This window comes from Nannospalax galili, unplaced genomic scaffold (genome assembly GCF_000622305.1).
Source record: "Nannospalax galili isolate Female #2095 unplaced genomic scaffold, S.galili_v1.0 scaffold54, whole genome shotgun sequence".
Lineage (NCBI taxonomy): Eukaryota > Metazoa > Chordata > Mammalia > Rodentia > Spalacidae > Nannospalax > Nannospalax galili.
In genome coordinates, this window is record NW_008341028.1 from 10,477,906 (window position 1) to 10,490,141 (window position 12,236).

Below are 12,236 nucleotides of genomic sequence, written 5' to 3' on the forward strand. Positions count from 1 at the left end.
CTAGATTTTTGCATAAGACCAAACAGTCTGGGGGTGACTTTTTTTTTAAAGCCTAGAAAATGACACCAAGGCCCCCTGCCACCCCATTAAGAGTGCAGAGGTTAAGGATGGTGGCAGAATTGTTTACTGTGGATTCATTAGGAGAGCACTTGGCAAACCTTTTTCTGCACCTGCAGATCATGAAAAATGCAGTCTGATTTCTAAGGAGCTCCCAGAAGAGGCCAAAGTGCTGAGCAGAGGGGAGGAAGGGCAGGTGGGTGACCTGAGGAAGCAGTGAACACTGGAGTAGCAGAGGCTTGCTGTGCTTGAGGCTGGTGGGTGGAAACAACACTGTGGTGTTTGGAAGCCACAGCCCCTGAATGGCACCTTCCACTTACACTTGGGCTTCTGGGATAGGAACTGAGTCTGGCTTATGTCTTGTCAGACTCAGAAATGGGAGTCCTTTGTATAACATACCTGCACATTTGTGTTCACTAGTAAGCTACCTTTCCCTCCACTCCCCTGGGGCCATTAAACCCAAACTTCAACCAACTTTTGGCTATTATAACCATCCCCACCCCCTCCAGTTCTCTCTTGAGTGAGGCTGGTCCAGAGGGGCCACAAATAGGATGGAGCTGAAACCTCCAGTTGTGTTCCTTTTCCCTGTGGCCAGTCCCCTCTCCAGCCAATGACCTAAGTAGGCAGCTGTTTGCTCTAGGCAGACTTCATTCTGAGACCCTCAATGTAACTTCTAGTGTTGTTCCCCTTTAGCAATGAAGGGGTAGCAGGCAATTGTTGGTATGATTGATAATGACTTGGACATGGTACCAAGCTGGGAACTGCAAACCCTGGGTCCTACTTAAGGCTTTTGTCAGTAGTGACACGAAAGACTGAGAACTCTCAATCTCCTCTGCCCTCCCACCTGGCCCTGCCTCCTGGGGATAGACTCAGCCTTTCCTGCCTTGCTCTGTCTTAACCATGAAAAGCACACCTTTGTGACCCAGAGATTGAATGCCCTGTTACACCTAAATTTATTAAGCTTTAAAAATAATGGTCTAGTTTTTTGTTCGGGGATTCTGATGATCATATACTATGAAATTCCTTAATGTTTTATCCAAACAGCTTTGTGTGGACAAGCCCTATGCAACTCTGGTGCTACCAGCTGGCCTGCCTGGCCCTTGGGACCTATCTCAACCAGGAGTTCTTATCCCTCTGTTGGGTGCTTAGATGGGGAGATGATGCAGGATTAGAAAGCCCAAGAGCCCTGAACAATCAAGACTTTTTAGAGGGTGGAGGAGAGTGTGGCTTTGACATGACATAGATGTGGGGCTCTATGACAGGCTACCCAGGTTCTAGAATCCAAGTGGCCCTAAGCCTTCCCAGGCATGACCCACACACTGGAGAGAAAAGGCAATTAAAACACAACAACCAAACCAACCTTTAAATAGCAACTTTTAAAAATATAAAAACAGCTCATTACAATGACTTTTCAATTTTCTTTTTTTTTTCTTCAGGAATAACTTTCTTCTACCCTCATCACCTCTTCTGGCTACAGCCTTAACAAGAGGTGGACGGTGACCATTTGAGACCCAGAGACAGACAGACGGACAAACTCTGGACACACCTCACCAAAGGTGCCATGCCCACTTCATGTCCAGATTTGTCGTGTTGGGGACAGCTGCTCATCAGGAGCACCTGGAGATGGGCAGATTTCACAGGAAGCCCTTTCTTTCTACACCAAGTCCCACATTATAAAATAATCCATAAAAATGCAGTATAAAAACTCTTCCATACGCTACATCCATGGAGAGCTCACCAGCAGAGCTCACACAGCCTTTAGCTTTTCTTTAATAAAACAACAAAAAACAAAAACAAAACAATCCTAATACCTCGAACATTGGTACCAAAAGGTGGTACCTGCAGATTACATTCTACCTGTAATCTGCCTGAGCCTACAGATAGCTGCAAGTCACCACAGTGCACCAGGCTGTGTCCCCCAGCCCAGCTCCCAGTCCACTGCCCTGCCCAAAGGCAGACTTTCAGACTCTACAACCATGTGGTTTACCATTTCCCCCCACTTTGAAGAGAGGAAGGGGCTGAAAGCAGAGAAGGGGAGAAGGCATTTTATGAAAGGATATCACTTCTAATTCTTTTTATTCAAATTAAAAATAAAAATAAAAGCACCCACACCAGTTGCTGTTTTCCTCTGGTAGCTCCCTGAGCTGAGTTGCTTTGTTCCCCCTCTAACATGGTATCCTTTCTAGGCTGTACTGGGGAGTCAGAGAGGGGGTTTCCCTTGAACCTCCATTTCTCATTGCAGTGACTAAGTGTGCACCAAAGAGAAAGATGGGGTCCAGGGCGACAAGAGATGGATAGACGCCTGAGAGAGTGAGAGATGGTGAGGCAGACAGGGCAGAGGAACCCACAGGAAATCCTCGCTGTTCCTGTGGGTGGCGGCCCAGGCTGGCCCATCCCATTACTACCTATCAGTCTGTCTGTCCTTCTGCCTGCCTGCTTGGTACTCCATCTAACATGCCCTGGCTGGTACTCAAACCCGTATGGAGGTGTGCTCGTCCCTGGTGGTCAGGTTGTTCACCCACTCCCAGGAAGTTTCTCGTTTTATACCCCTCTTCCTCTTCCTGCCCTCCCTAGCCCATGGGAACATCTGTTTAAAAAAAAAGAAAAGAAAAAAAGCCACCACCACGAGTGGATTACAAATACAGCAGGCAAAATACACAGCTTCGGTGGGAAGGGGCCTCCTCTCCCACTGGCCAGTCGGCAACCGCACTCTCTTATTTACATTTTTCACAAACCTTGTGCACTGCACAATCAGGAACAAGACACCCCTCCCAGAATATCAATGTGGTCTACTCCAGTGTCCCCACCCAGGGTGTGGAGGGGACAGGTCAGAAAAAAGGGAGAAAGAGACGGAGACTCATGAGGGTGTCTGTGGGGGGAAACGGGGACAGAAGCCTCCAGGTAAGTCTATTTGAAGCATCTGCCAGCACTCGTAAGGGGGAGAGGAGAGAGTCCATCTGAGTCTCTCAGACACATCAGTTCATGCCCAGGAGCCCAGGCCACGAAGGGGCGCCCATCCTCTCTGCCCTCCAGAGTGCAGCCCCACAGAGCTCGCTGCTCGCCCATTCCTCTGCCATCCTTGGGGCCTGGCCTGCGTCTCCCTATCAGAGCCGCGTGGGTGTCTCCCAGAGTTTGACAGCCCTGTTAGAGTCCTTGTTCAGTAGATGACCTCGTAAACTGTGGCCTTCTTGTCACCAGAGCCTGTTACAATATATTTGTCATCCGCTGAAATATCACAACTCAAGACAGACGAGGATTCTTTAGACTGGAGGAGGAAGACGAGGAGAAATGGGAAGGCAGTTAGTGTGGAGAAAAAACAGATGGGAATTTGTTCCGGGCACTCCCCTGCACTTGCTTCAGGGCTCTGAATGCAATCACCTCCCATCCTCAACAGCTCCCGTTCTGAGCAGGCACAGGCAGGGAGGGGCCAACCTCTGCCAAGGCCTAGAGCACTGCTCCCACCTGCCTCTCCTTATAGAAAAGCTCATGACTGACTCCAGTAGGATCTTCAGCCCAAGGTGTAAGGGTGGAAACTGGACACTCTGCAAAGGGTTTTCTGCTATGTTCACTGGCAGGAAGGAGCATTCCTAAACTGCAGTAGATGGATCCTCAGCTGGATGAGCCAGGGCTGGCACCAAACTTTGAGACCCTCAACATAACCAGAGACCTTGAAAGGGACATGTGTGGCATATGGGACACCAGATATTTTAGCAAGAAATGGAAAGTGGCTTGCTGTGATTGTGTGTGTGTGTGTGTGACCGTATGTGTCTAAAGTAGAGGGCTCTCAAGCTTAAAAACTTACTTTAAAAAACTGTCATATCCTCCCTAGCATCCTCTCTCACACAGATGGTCACAGTGGCCATCCTAACTTGACCAAGCATCAATGGCAGAAAGGACTACTCCATGGGCCAAGCTGCCCAGAGCTGGGTATGCTCACTTTGCCTTACTCTGTCCCATGTGAGTGAGCCCCTACAGAGCTCCTACCCTCGGGGCACAAACCTTTAAGCAGGAGAAGGTATGTCTCACTACAGCTCCCAAACCTTCTCCTCTGGAGCTCCCATCTATTAGGGGCTAGGCAGAGACAGGGGCAGGCCTGCTCCCAGTTCCTGGTTCCCTGTGTCCTGCCTGCCCGCTGTGTGTGCTCTTGCCCCATCACTTGGCCCAGTCCTGACTCAGGAATAGTCGGGAGGAGAATGAGGAGAGGCGCACCTGGAAGATGCTGGCTCCGTAGGGCGTCCTCCAGGCATTGAGAAGGTTGTCTTTCCCAGTGCTCACGAACCACTTGCCTGTAGGCAGAAGCAGAAGAACCTTCAGGCTGTGGCTCACTGTCCTGGACAGCAGACCCGGCCCAGATGTAAATGGCTACCATGGAAACACCCCAACACTTGCTAATGGGGGCTTAGTGCTGCTTTCCACTCATGAGAGGCATTTGCAAGCAGGGCACATGAACACCCCATGGACGCCTTGCTCTCTACCCAGAGGGAGAGCCAGGAGGCCAGGACAGGGAAATAAGGTTCACAGTTAGTTACAGTGACTGCAATCTCCCAAAAGATTTCCACTGAAGCCACTAAGATCAATCGGCCCTTCTCAATCCACTACTGGAAGATGGCAGGGAGCATGGGGAACAGCAAAGCCCTAACAAGTGTGGAGAGTCAGTATCAGTAAAAGATAGAGGTCAGAGTGCTTTCCTTCAGATAGGCTCTCAAGCCATGTCTCTGGATATTCTAGGGTCCCAATACCCCCGAAGCCACAGCTCTCTCCCCTAGAGACAAATCCTTTGGAGTCAAGAGATATTTCCACAGCTCCCCAGCTCATACTAAGGAGCAGGCTACTGGATGCCAAAGCTTGTAGCCACAGCCTCCACAGGAACTATCTGAACTGCTTCGTATCCTAGTCTTTTTGCCCAGGTTAACAAGAAGGGCCCCAAGAGCTCAGTGTCCCAGGGTGACCTCTGTGTCCAAGGGACAAGGATGAGGGACAAGAAAGATACTTCCCTCCAAGTTGTTGACGGGACACCGGCATGGCTCACTGTAGGACTGCAGAACCTGGCCCTCCCCGAAAGTCCCATCAGATCAAGCCTCTGACTCTGCTTCCCATGACAGGCTGGGGCCCCAAGGCTCACCACAGTAGGCAAACTTGAGGGACAGCACACAGCTCTCATGCAGATGGAGCTGATACTTGTCAGGCTTGGTGTGGTGCAGGACTTCCACGTTGCTGCTTTCCATGCCCACGGCCAGCCACTCCCCAGTGGGGCAGTAACCCAGCGAGAAGATCTGCAGAGACAGAGAGCTCAGTATCTACTGCCCGCAAGGCTGGAACAGCTAGCTCTCTAGGCTGCGACCCACCTCATACTACATCCACCATTTACAAACTCAGCCCATTAACCAACTGCACATTGGCCTAGGGGACCAAGATGTCATTTCTACTCCATTCTACAGTGGAGGAAGCTAGACACCAAGAAGGGGCACTTTTAAGAATGCAGGCAGTGGGGCCAGGGTTCAAAAGCAAAGCAGTATGCTCGCTCCTTAATATTGAGCATCTAAATTAAAATATTAAAGCAAGCGTAAGAGAAATAAAAAGCAGCAATAGTTGGCCTTTACTGAATGCTACAAGGCAGGCTCACGGTCAAGGTTTTTAGGAGGCTTTAGTAAGGCCACGCTCACTCTACATTCTCTCATCATTTCCTCCAGAAAGCCTTCCCAGATGGCTGTGTGTGATCCCTTGACAATGAAGACCCCATGAGATCCCCCTGTGCCGACTCAGGTGCTGGAGCCTCAGAGAAGAGGGGCACACAGTGTTGGGGCTGCATACCTGGGAGGTGAAGTCATGTTGCTGTAGCTGCCGCCCCTCCCGCAGGTCCCAGGAACGCACGGTGTTGTCCAGGCCCCCAGTCCACAGTTTGGTGCCATCATGGGAGATGTCTATACAGCTGGCTCCATCTGTGTGGCCCTGGAACTGCCTGTGACAGTCAAACAGAGAAGGGTGAGCCCCTGGCTGCCAGTAACCCCAGGAAACAAGCCAGCTCTACAGCAAGGCCAGAAGAAGACACTGAGGCCTGGACCCTTAAGCAGCAGGAAAGCAGAGGTAGGTTGGACTCTTCCCACTCCATTAAGGGGTGTTGCTGAGGACAGATTCCATGAAAACGGGGGTAACCTCTGATTCCAAGTCTGTCCAGGTGGACATCTTAGCAAGCCCTCTTTATAGGAGGCAGAGCTGGAGGCTCCGAAAGGAGATGAAGGCAGGAAGATCCTAGAGGACTGTGAGATGTTTCAGAGTAAGCAAGCCCCTGCCTTTGGGATACATGCTTCAACCGACACTTGACATGGATTCGATTAATCGTTAACTGTCCTCCTCATCCTGCAGATTTTAAGGCTGAAGTCCACAGCGAGCCCAAAAATCTTATGGACAGTACTAGGACTGACTATGGGTGGATCCTGCTGTCCACTATCATGTGGTGTGACTCAAGAGGATATCCCAGTTCACACAGGGCCTTAAAAGTGACCTATACAAGATCTCAGAGGCAGGACTCAAGCTCAGTCCAAGCCCCAGCAGTAAGAACACTGCTCTTTCTCCCGCCCTCTGCTGCCCTGCTAGACCTGCTCCAGCTCTGCCATCTCCCTATAGCCTCCCCCAACTGCTTCTTGCCCAAGGCAGGCCAAGCTAGCTTTTCCCTTACCCATCCCTTCACACCTCCAAAAGAACCAAGATCACAGCAAACTGTTGGGTTGGGTGAGTGTAAACACCCGAGCTGCTCCCTCGCCAGCCTCACCTGACCAGTGTCTGGTTGTGTAGGTCCCACACGGCAATGTTTCCATCGCTGCAGCAGGAGAAGCAGACTTTGGCATCAGGGCTGATGGCCAGGGCGTAACAGGCGGGGGCTGAGGACGTCAGCTCGGCCTTGATGCGAGGCGTCGGGGAGGCCAGGTCCCAGATGGTGAGCGTGCTGGCCTCTCCACCCACAATGAGTGTGCGCCCATCTGGAAGCAGTTTGCAGGAGCGGATGTAGTTGTCCCTGTTCTAGAAGGAGAAGGGGGACAGGGGCGTAGTTAGGTTATGTGCTGCCCCCTTGCTCTCTCGTGGACCAAGAAAGCCACATTAGGTAACACTTAGTATCCTTTTGACCCAAGCCCTGGTCATCAAGTGTCAGATTGCCCCAATCCTCAAATTTACACCCAGTCAGTCTCTCAGGCCTTTCTCTACAAACTCAATAAGCCTATGAACCTTGCAGTCAGCCCCACTTGCAGATGGCCCAATGTGGGATCAAACACATTGGCCAGCTTACTCAAAGCTGCTCAGCCAACCCATGGCTAAGCCAGGCCACTGACTTTCCCCTGTGGCCCAGGTTGTCTGGCCCTCCTCTGCCTCCTACACCCTAAGGGATGCTTGCAGAGCATCTGTTTGCAGAGCCCCAGTCTCTCACCAGGCAGTCCAGTTGGGAGATGGGACTCTTGCTGCCTGGCTGGCTGATGTCCCAGATCTTCACACAGCCCTTGCCACCTGTGTAGACGTGCCGAGTGGGGTTGCTGATAGTCACGGCACATACTACCTCCCCATGGCTGAGCGTGTTGATCTGCCGGGCATGCCTGGGGATGCCAGGGCCTGCTAGCGCATCATGGGGGAAAGGCACGGGTTGCATCTGCCCATCAGCACTCACGTGGAAGGAGTACGCCCTGCAAGAAGGAGGCGGGTCACTCCTACCATTCACCCTCCAACCAGGTCGATGTGCTTTTCCCTCTCTGCCCTAAGAAGCAGTCAAGAAACACAGCCAGCACTTACGGTTTCCCTCCAGGAATGGAGGCAAGGCTCGAGGGCAGGCCTGTAGCCCGCATTGGGGGGTGAGGGTCAAAACCAACCTGCAAAGAAAGGCAAACCCCCTTGAGTCAGTTTGCCACCATACATCCCCTCCTGTTCTCCTCTGCCACCTTGCTCTGGACCTGCAGTACCCTTGGCCTCTCCAGAATCAGGTGATGAACAGCATTGCTCAGTAGAGCCCATTTCAGAGAAGCCAAAAGGCCTCAAGACCTGGCCAAAATGGTAAGAAGATAGGGTGGCAGTGTAGAACCCAACTTTGAACCAGCATCTCCTGCTTTGCTAGGCAGAGTGAGGCTCACTTTATTTTTCTCCTTCTTGAATATGTTGTGAGGCTCAATGGGGGACACCTCAGGTATAAGAAGAACGGAAAGAGACTGTCGTGAAAAGGGGGCCCACTCTGCAATCCCCAATCCTAACTGTTCATCCACCACCAGTCACCACTGTCCTACTTCCTAAACACCTACTACCTGGATGGCACTAAGCGCTTACTTAGTTTCCCATTCCCTTTCAGGTATTAGTCCCAAGTGCCAGAATAGAGGAGGCAGCTCAGGAACACCCTATTAAGGTCAAATGACAACTGACAGGCAGGTGAGAGTGAAACCCAGGTCTACCAACCCACGGCATGTGCCCTGTTAAATGGACCTCAACTCTCTGAAAAATATTCTCCCATTGGGGTAGCTGCCCCCAGGGTGTCTACACCCAAGGGCCCCTTTAGCATGTAGGGAACCCTACCCCAACCCCACGAGCTCCCTACCCCCTGTCCAGCCCCTCCCCCCAAAGGAGCCAAAAGGTCTACGTACAGCTCCAAAGCTCACCATTGGCGATCGGCCATAGGCAGCAGCAGCAGCTGCCGCAGCCGCACTCATCTGGGGTGGGATGTTGTGCAGGCCGGCGTAGGCGCTCGGGCTGGTGAGGGAGCCATTCATTTCATGGTGGCTCATCATGGCAAAGGGTGCCGCATAGGAGCTGGTGATGGAGATGGGCGTGCGCAGGGCCGAGGCTGTGAGGTGAGTGAGGAGGCATTAGTGGGGAGTGGGTCCACCCTCCTGCCAGACAGTGCTGGAGCCACAGCCTTCTTGCATTCTGAAGCAGCCAACCAATGAACTAACCCACTGGGATCCCTGACTTCAGAACCCAAGGTTGGAGTCAGAAGACATGCCCATCTTTTTCTACTGAGCAGCATCTAAGATCCACAGAAGGGAGCTTGTTCAGAGCCTCGCCAAATTAACAATAAAGATGAGCGCAGGTCTGGAGGTACCCTAACCTGTCTGAAGCTCCTCCCATGGACCTGGCCCAGCAGCAGCCTTATAAATCCCAATACATACATCAACATCAAAAGTCTAGGCTTTCATCTCCTTAAATCTCACTATGAATACTACTGGGCAAACCTAGGAAGTCCCAGTTGGGACATACCACTTGTGCTCTCACCCACCCACGTGGCTCCAGCCTAGTCAGGGACCACCCTTCCCCCCGGCCCCCATCAGATCGACCCAGGCCCATGGTGCCTACCCATTATACCTATCGGGTCCATGCCCGGAGGTTTGCCTGGCATGGACCGGAGCCCCGGGGTTGTGCTGGTGCCTGGAGTTGGGGCATCATTCCTTGGAGTTGGTGTGTTGGATTTGAGCCCAGGAGTGGAGGATTTATCATTCTGAGAGGGAAAATCACAAAGACCAAGGGAAGCCATGAGGATTCCTTTCTCCCAAGGGATGGGCAGAATGCCTAGCCCCCAGTCCTACATGAAGCCAGGCATGGGTTGAACAGAAGTCCCTATTTGGCAGGGACTGTGGTGAAGATTCCAATCTTACAGATCAGAAACCAAGGCTCAGAAACATTCAACAGTGAGGGCCTCAGCCAGGATGGGATAAGAGCAAAGATTTAAACCCAGCCAATTTCCACAGCCACCCTGCAACTGGCATTACTTGAGTTCTAGTCTCCACACATCTTCCATTCCCTCTTCCCCTCCTCCGTAAGGTGCCAGGGCAGAGCCCACATACATGACCAAGGTCTTTGGTCTTGGATGAAGGTGTGCTGCTGGAAGAGGCCACCGAGGCGGGGCTGGTGGGGGCATCCTTCTTCAGGCCACGGGCTTTGTCCAGTCCATTTTCAGGAGGCGAGTGTGCTGGGCTCACCCGGGGTGTCGCTGGGTCCTGAAAGCAGAAGTGATACAGAGATGCTCTAAAGCTGCCCTGTCCTAGCAACAGGAAGGTGAGAGGGTGGTGGGCAACTAGCGCCTAACAATCTGGAGCCCGAGCCCTTCACCTCACAGATGGGGAGACCAGGGCCTGCCTCAGATCACACAAGTCCAGAACTCTTAGTTGGCAAGGCTGGACTCGGCCTTATGAAGAGTCTCTCCAGTAACTCACACCCCCACCTCTGGGCGGGATGGATAGGGCCACCTGGAGGACTATGGGAATAGAAGACTGCTGCTACCTGGGATCTTTCAGTATACACATAGGCCTAGCCAAAGCCTATGCAGCAAAGCCCTGCCCTACCCTCCTGCTCCAAAGATGCTCCAAGACCAGAGGCCTTGTTCCCTTGTTCTGGCAGCAGTAAAACAGACTTTACCCCGGATGTGTGCCAAGCCACCCCAGCTAGGGGTCTGCCCTTACCTCATTAGAGACATCCACTACCAAATCATCACTTTTGTCCCCATCACTGTCCTACAACCAAAAGAAAAGCCAACCAGTCAGTAAGAGCCCACTCTGCATTGCCAACCCTGTCCCCGGCCAAACCCCAAAGTCTGTATGAGCAGCACTCCATGACAAAGCTGGCCTGCCTCCCCGGTTCTTCCTAGCTCAGCCTCTGGAGCTCTGGGGTTTCTGGGCAGCCTCAATGGCACCTGCCCCAATACTGTATCTCTAAGCTTTCTCAAACCAGAACCTCTTCCTAGCTGGTTTTCTGGCTGTTGACATTAACAAGATGGCATGCTATTCTCAGTCACTCTGGGATGGATGACTGGCTTCATCTCACAAAAACATAGCTGAGCTTTGAGAGACTGAAGAGAGCTTACAGAGCCCCAGAGTCCCAGCTTTCAACACTTTTGGGTCTGCCAACGGGGGACACATGGCCATGTTCCCACTGGGGTATCACATGCTAGGATCATTGTATCATCAGGTTGTTAGAAGTCTTAGCTCAGAGGCTGAATGCTTGAGGTGGACTGTGAGGACTGTAGGACTCACATCAGGGATGCCAGGGTGTTCCCTTTGAGCAGCACTGGACGAGCTGTCTAGAGAGCCTTTAGCTCTCACTAGGCCCCATGTAGGCTGGGACAATGTCCAGGCCCATTCCCTTCACAATGGCTTAATTGTCCATAAGCTGTGCATGAACCTTCCTCTGGGCTCATCCCACCAATCTCTCAGACTCATTGTCCACCCTCCAGAGAGTTGGGGCCATAGCACTGGACACATCTTGGGCCCCACCCCAACGCAACGATGTCCAGCTGCACCTGCCAACCCCGACATACGTATCGACTCAGGCTGTCCTTTTCCTCCGCTTTCCGCTTCTTGGCTTCCATGCTGTAGTCTGCAGAGCCCCGGTGCTTCTCACTCGCCCGGAGACTTTCCGAAGGCGACACAGAGTTGTTCTGGAAAGCAAGAAGATCTTGGGGGTCAAAACTTTGTGCTGAATGGAGTATTGCACACAGCCTCTGACACAACTAAGCACGGGGGACAGAGGATGGAAGACAGCCCCCACTCTGTGTCTGTAGACCTGGTCTACAAAGGACATTCCCAGGGTGCCCTCAATCTTTTGGAAGCAAGAGACTACTGTCCAACAATGAACCTTGCAGTGAGTGGGCTGTTTCCTGTATTTCATGAAGGCGAGAGGGGTGCTTGTGACTCACTTGGGTAGTTGACACAGTAATATACTCAAAGGAAGGCTGACTCTTGAAAGTTTATCAAAGCCATAGAGAACCACGTGTAGAACTTCCATTATGAAAGAGGGTGCTGGGTTGCTGACAAAGCCCTAACCACAGTCCAGGAACTGTGAATTCCCTGCTCCTACACAGCCAGACCTCTACTAACCTGAAGAGGCACCAAGGTCATAAAGAAACAAACCCTGCAGGGTCAGCAAGCCTTCCCCTTAAAAATGAAAAAAGTGTCCAGTCTATAAAGAGGAGGGTCAACACAGAGGAATCATTTCCTCCATGCTTCCAAGCGAAGCCAACCATGTTCGAGCAGGACCTTTGACTTATCTCCACACAGGCAGAACTGGTAAAAGAAAGGAGCCAGGGGCTCCTCCCAAGCCCATGTGACCCCTGAGGAACAGATCCTCAAACGACCTTAAGAGTTTATCTGGACCAACTGTGTGGCCTTAAACACCCAAAAGGAAAGTATAACCAAAGATTAAAGGGGCCAATATAATTT

At 51.9% G+C, this 12,236-nt stretch overlaps 1 protein-coding gene across 12 annotated transcripts in view; it reads right to left on the reverse strand.

The window, feature by feature from the left end:
* Positions 1-1,414: 1,414 nt before the first annotated feature.
* The window catches only part of Tle3 (TLE family member 3, transcriptional corepressor), a 48,684-nt gene continuing 37,862 nt past the window's right edge, over positions 1,415-12,236 (reverse strand). For 4 of the 12 annotated variants that reach the window (XM_008836387.3, XM_008836386.3, XM_008836385.3 and 1 more), the window contains exons 9-20: positions 11,336-11,455; positions 10,482-10,532; positions 9,867-10,019; positions 9,379-9,520; positions 8,670-8,869; positions 7,834-7,910; positions 7,478-7,727; positions 6,827-7,074; positions 5,869-6,016; positions 5,180-5,330; positions 4,267-4,343; positions 1,415-3,322 (exon numbers count right to left, since the gene is read on the reverse strand). In XM_008836387.3, coding sequence (XP_008834609.1) covers positions 3,215-3,322; positions 4,267-4,343; positions 5,180-5,330; positions 5,869-6,016; positions 6,827-7,074; positions 7,478-7,727; positions 7,834-7,910; positions 8,670-8,869; positions 9,379-9,520; positions 9,867-10,019; positions 10,482-10,532; positions 11,336-11,455 — 1,725 coding nt within the window. In that variant the 3' untranslated portion in view covers positions 1,415-3,214. The remainder of the gene's footprint in view (positions 3,323-4,266; positions 4,344-5,179; positions 5,331-5,868; positions 6,017-6,826; positions 7,075-7,477; positions 7,728-7,833; positions 7,911-8,669; positions 8,870-9,378; positions 9,521-9,866; positions 10,020-10,481; positions 10,533-11,335; positions 11,456-12,236) is intronic. The other 8 variants (XM_008836390.3, XM_008836389.3, XM_017799008.2 and 5 more) reach the window with 4 other exon arrangements.